Below are 5,978 nucleotides of genomic sequence, written 5' to 3' on the forward strand. Positions count from 1 at the left end.
AGATGGGTCTAAAGACCCAATCAAACAAAAAGTGGGCATAGGAGTGTACATTCCAAGATTTAAGAAGAAAATAAGTTTAAGGTTAAGTGACAAATTGTCCGTATATTCTACAGAATTAACTGCTATAATAGTAGGATTGCAGTTGGTAGAACAGATTAAGCCAAATAGGACTCAGACTGTAATTTGCTCAGATTCTTCATCAGCTCTTAAAAGTATATTGTCGACAAAAACTGATAGAGAAGACCTGCTAGTGGAAATGTATACATTACTGTACAGACAGAAAATAGAGGATATAATCGTATACTTTTGTTAGGTACCGGCACATATCGGGATAGTAGGAAATGAAACAGCGGATAAGTTAGCAAAAGAAGCTTTAAAGAAAAACTTGGTGGATGTTAAGGTACCTCTGGGAAGAAATTAGATAAAATCAGTAATTAATAGGGGAAATAATAAAATATAGCAACAAAGATGGGAAAATAGCAGCACAGGTAGGTGCATGGTATTATAATATTGTGAAATCAGTAGGGAAAAAAGAACAGTTTTACGGAAGACACAGAAAGGAAGAAGTAATGATTTCTAGATTAAGGATGGGTCACACAGGACTAAATTCAACACTTGCATTAATGGGGAAGCATGAAAATGGTATGTGTGTACAGTAGAGCATTGTGCTCTTTAAATGTCGTAAATATGAAGATCAGCGTAACAGTCTTTTTAGCAATATAAGGAACAGACCAGTGAGTGTCGTGGACCTTCTGGGAAAGGGTTTGAGTTATAGTCAGATGTTTAAGGTGGTTTTAACATTTTTAGAGCTCACAGGATTTAGCCACAGGATTTAGTGTTTGAGGATGAGGATCATCTCGGAGGTTGAGGAGCACAGTGTGGAAGCTGGAGGAGCTGAACACGTAGCGCCAGCTGAAGCTTGGGCTCTGATCCTCTGGGGTGGGTGGGGCATTGATGCTTCTGCCCATCTCGGAGGTTGAGGAGCACAGTGTGGAAGCTGGAGGAGCTGAACACGCAGCGCCAGCTGAAGCTTGGGCTCAGATCCTCTGGGGTGGGTGGGGCATTACAATTTTATTTTATTTTTGTCAGTACAGATTCTTCACCCATGTGCGCAAGATATACAGTAGGTGGCGGTAATACTCCTAAGGAGTGAACGACCATTGAACAAAAAGAAGAAGAAGAAGAAGAAGAAATCAACATCCGACCAGTGGTAAGCGCTTCCGGGTTGTGTCGAGAGACGCGTTGTGTTGTCATCTTTGAGGAAGATGTCGGCGCACGATCACCTGTCTTTCTGTCTGTGCGATTTAATCAGGTAAACATTGTACATTATTTATTCATTGTGTAGATTTTAAAGCCAATGCCTGATAACTCCTCCGAACTCTTGTTGCTACAGGACGAATGTTTAATAAAATTACGTGCTCAGTTCATTTTCTGTTTTGATGAATAAATGAAAGAATCAATGTATTTTTTTTAAAAACATGTATGTATATTAATCTGCAGCTTTGTATTATTTTAATACTTCAGACATTCCCAAGTGAAATTGGAGCCAATATAATTTCTGTTCATGTTGAAGGAAACAAGCTATTCATATGTATCATTCATTTGTCTCATACTGATTCATATATAAGTATAAAATAAAATAATTAGAGGAGAAGACATAGAACTTGTTAAAATATTACAAGAAAAGCTGTAACATTGTACATTTAGAATGAGTTGTGAGATTGACTTTTAAGGCCTATTTATAGTTGATTATGTATTTTGATATGAAACATTGTATGAAAAGTGATATTAATTAGAAAGCTGTATTATTGTATGTGGTTTTTGCCTTCCACAGGTTACTGTGGTCACTGCTGTTGCCATGTTTCTATCTGAGTCTTGTCCTGACAGCCATCCTCTTCCTCTTCATCATGGGAGTGAGAACCTGGCTGCAGATGAAGAGGAAGAGCAGGAGAGCTCAGGACGGCTGTCCCGCCGTGGCCTTCTTCCACCCATACTGCAATGCAGGAGGAGGAGGAGAGAGAGTGCTGTGGTGTGCTTTACGTTCTCTTCAAAACAGGTCAGATATTTCAGCTCTTAAGAGTCTGCCATTTATTTGGCCAGACATTTATGGGTCAGTGACAAATAGGAAGTGAATGCATGCAAAAAATCTAAATAATACAGATAATAAACAGTAATCCAAAATGTAAAACATTTTATACTATATTAAAATTGTGTTATGTGTATATTTCTTAAGCTTGATGACTATTTTCAAGTTATTGATTTTAGTCACTAAAAAGGTCATACAAAATATTTACATAATTATTCCATATAATTAATAATGACTGGCAAGTATTAAGTAGCCAGAAGACGTATTGTAAAATCTATTGTAAAATGATCATGCCTAACTACAATGTTATCAGCATGACTAGAACCTATTAAACGGACTGTTACTTGGCTACAGTAGTTGAATCACTAGGCATACTTTAATTTAAAAGCTAGTCTTATAATTTGAATTTGCCGAGGACAGTGAAGTAAGCATGGCATATAAATGTATTAAAGGGGTCATATGATGCGATTTCAATTTTTCCTTTCTCTTTGGAGTGTTACAAGCTCTTGGTGCATAAAGAAGATCTGTAAAGTTGCAAAGACTAAAGTCTCAAATCCAAAGAGATATTCTTTATAAAAGTTAAGAGTCAACCACACCTACCTAAAACGGCTCGTTCTAACACGCCCCCACATGTCTACGTCACGATGTGGGAAGATTTGCCCAAATGTAAAAAGTTTGTTAAATGTTATTCTCGCTGTAGTATTGTTGTTGCCGCCGCCATGTTGTGAAGGCGCTGTGTGCTTCGTTGTGAAAGCGAAACTACTTTGTTTGGCCTTCCAAAAGAGGACACGACTAGAAATCAGTAGTTAAGTTGTATTTACAACACTGTTCCAGAACAGTTCAACACAAATGTGTGCAGCGCATTTTATGGAGTACTGTTTCCTGATCCTGGTAGAGAAGACTACAATAGGCCCTTTCGCACCGCTTTAGTTCCAGAACTAAATATATGGTACTAAAGTACTGGGATGATTTTGCGCGAACTATTTCCCAGTACCATTTAAAGGGTTGCATTGTCACCGACAGTGTGTACTAGGAAGTGACGTAAGCCGGTCGACAGCGTTCATATGACCCCTTTAATTTCTGTGTTTGACTGAACTCTTGAATGCTTAAATCAGCAGGGCTGGGCTTCAGCATGAAATTAACAAAATAATGAACATAACAAAAATTCTGAATTCATACCCTATTTAATCCCCTGTATTTACGTAGGTACCAAGATGTTTCCTTCGTGGTTTACACGGGTGATCAGGGCGTGACAGCAGAAGAGATTTTAGATGGAGCGTGGCGGCGCTTCAACATCAGACTCCCTCGTGCCGTTAAGTTTGTGTTCCTGAAACATCGTCTCCTGGTGGAGGCCAAACTTTACCCACACTTCACCCTTCTGGGGCAGAGCGTGGGCTCCATCTTCTTGGGTTGGGAGGCCTTGACTGAGTTTGTTCCAGACCTCTACATTGACTCAATGGGCTATGCCTTCACTCTACCTGTGTTCTGTTATCTGGGTGGCTGTCATGTGGGAAGCTATGTGCACTACCCAACCATCAGCACTGATATGCTGTCAGTGGTTCGAGAAAGAAACCCAAGGTTAGTCAAGAAAGTCAAATTAAATGTAAAAGTTGAATGTTTAGCAGTAGAGCTGCACGATTAATCGTTAAAAGATTGCGATCTCGATTCAGACACCCACGTGATCTGATTTCTAAATGGCAATGATTCGCCCGTGTCTATAAAACCTTTGGAAAAACTGAGAGAGAGAGAGCGTGAGCAGTTACTAGGTAAGAAATAGCTTCACAAACAGTCTTTTCAGCTACACGGTGTCATGGAAATTCTGACTTAATATAGTGATAAAATAATTGTGAAGACTGAGAATGAAAAACTAAACAGAGTTTTGTCTTTGTCTTGCTTTAATTCTCTGCAGAGAAGTGATCTGTTTGACACACAGTTGAAGCTGTGAGCAAAAGAGATCACAGCCCAGTTTTTATAGTCAAAAGTATACATTTCAAAATCCCTCATCTAATCAATGAAATGGCTGTATTACATCACCCCATGGTACCACTTGCTAAAATGTTGATGTCTGGTTATTCTCAAAGCTTGTTCGTTCCTGGTACACAACTTCTCTGAGAAGACCTCATTCACTCTATTGGTTACCATTGAATACTTATTGAGTACTGATTAAAGATTACATTCAAAAGATGTATGTAAGATAAATGTATTAAAGTGAGATCAGTGCAATCAATGCAAATTAAAAGAATTCCGCTACGCTAGTATTATTTAATTCATGTTATCACAGAAATACTGGGATGAAAGTTTATAGTTCGGATATACATTTTTAGTTCAAATATAAATATTGATGTATATGGTCGTGCTCAAAATAGAGCAAGGCTTCTTTTGAAAGTAATTGGTGCTTCAAATAACATTTGTGTTGATTGCATCGTTTCGCCACTAGGTGGCGACAAGTGATTGTTTAAAAATGTATTTGTCATTGAATCATTGATTCAAGAGATTCGTTCAAAAACGCTGATTCATCCAGTAATGAAACAAGTGAAGTATTTGAGTCATTGAATCATTAATTTAAACCACTTTTTCACCATTTTAATATTAAAATGGGTCTATTTAATATATTATATTTTAAATACATACATTAGGTTATATATTAAAATGTTTAAGAATTCATTCAAATTAATTAAACATTTTTAAATAGACAGCAATTAATATTTTTTCACACATTATTTTGTTTAGTTCAGAATTCTCAATTTATCCAGAATCGTGCAGCTCTAATGATTAGTCACTTAAAAGCTTAGTTTTGTGGCTGATGCAGAGAACTCCATAATGACTCAATTGTAGTTCAGAACGGACCATATTTACTTAATGAATATAGTTTTGGTCTTATTGTGCATAATGAATTGGTGCAGTAGTTCTAAACCAACATAAACAGGGCTTCAATATAATTTAATAATTTAATTAGACAAAATAAAATATATAAAAAAATGGTGTTTTGTATTTTAACTCACCCCCTCAGCATTTTTTTTTTAACATTTAAATCCCACTTGAAAAACCTGGATATATGAGGAAGCTTAATTTGAAAGTGGGATTTCTAGTCCTGGAAAAAAAGTCATAAAAAGTCATAGTAATAAAATCTTAAAACTTCATATCCATTGTTATGATTATACATTTTTGTAATCATGCCAACCACTAAAATATTTTATCAGGTTATTTTTTGTTAAATATTCTTTTTCACTCAAACAATATGTCACATTACAGAAGTAAAATGTCTTCTAAATGGCGCTTCATGTTGTCTTGAACCATTATTAGCATTAGCTTTCTGATAAGCATTTTTTGTCTCATAAATACATCTCTTGCAGTATGTTTTCCAGATGTTATGTATGTTGCATGAATGTGTATAATTATATTTACATACACTACGGTTCAAACGTTTGGGGTCAGTATACCTTTTTGAATGAATAAATGCATACTTTTATTTAGCAGGGATTCCTTATATTGATCAAAAGCAAAAGTAAAGACATTTATCCACCTTATTTTCCCCGTAAAAATGGGTGTGGCCATTTGTAAATTTGATGGGTTTTCTTGCTTCCGGTCTCATTCGCTTCCAGCTATTTTTAACTACAAAACCGCTCGTTTTGCTGCCTGAAATAGCAAATTGATGTGTCTTACCATGTTATTTTAATGTATTATCTAAATTATGAACACACTGGTTGCTAATGTGTTGCTATGCGGTTTGCTAGGTTACCCAGAGTGCTAGTGCAAACAGTTTTACCGTTTACTGCACGCTGTAATTCTTCTCGTTATTTCGGCTGATGAACCGGAGGTCTCGCCCATAGGCTTACTTCCACGTTAAAGAATAAGGTGGATAATGTTTACAAAAGATTTGTATTTCAAATCA

General features: G+C 36.5%; 1 protein-coding gene across 3 annotated transcripts in view; it reads left to right on the top strand.

Moving 5' to 3' along the window:
- The first annotated feature begins 1,206 nt into the window (after positions 1 to 1,206).
- The window catches only part of LOC107588826 (GDP-Man:Man(3)GlcNAc(2)-PP-Dol alpha-1,2-mannosyltransferase-like), a 10,825-nt gene continuing 6,053 nt past the window's right edge, over positions 1,207 to 5,978 (top strand). For 2 of the 3 annotated variants that reach the window (XM_016277051.1, XM_016277050.1), the window contains exons 1-3: positions 1,207 to 1,312; positions 1,835 to 2,056; positions 3,293 to 3,664. In XM_016277051.1, coding sequence (XP_016132537.1) covers positions 1,266 to 1,312; positions 1,835 to 2,056; positions 3,293 to 3,664 — 641 coding nt within the window. In that variant the 5' untranslated portion in view covers positions 1,207 to 1,265. The remainder of the gene's footprint in view (positions 1,313 to 1,834; positions 2,057 to 3,292; positions 3,665 to 5,978) is intronic. The other variant, XM_016277052.1, reaches the window with a different exon arrangement.

This window comes from Sinocyclocheilus grahami, unplaced genomic scaffold, assembly GCF_001515645.1.
Source record: "Sinocyclocheilus grahami isolate Dianchi unplaced genomic scaffold, SAMN03320097.WGS_v1.1 scaffold108.1, whole genome shotgun sequence".
Classification (NCBI taxonomy): Eukaryota; Metazoa; Chordata; class Actinopteri; order Cypriniformes; family Cyprinidae; genus Sinocyclocheilus; species Sinocyclocheilus grahami.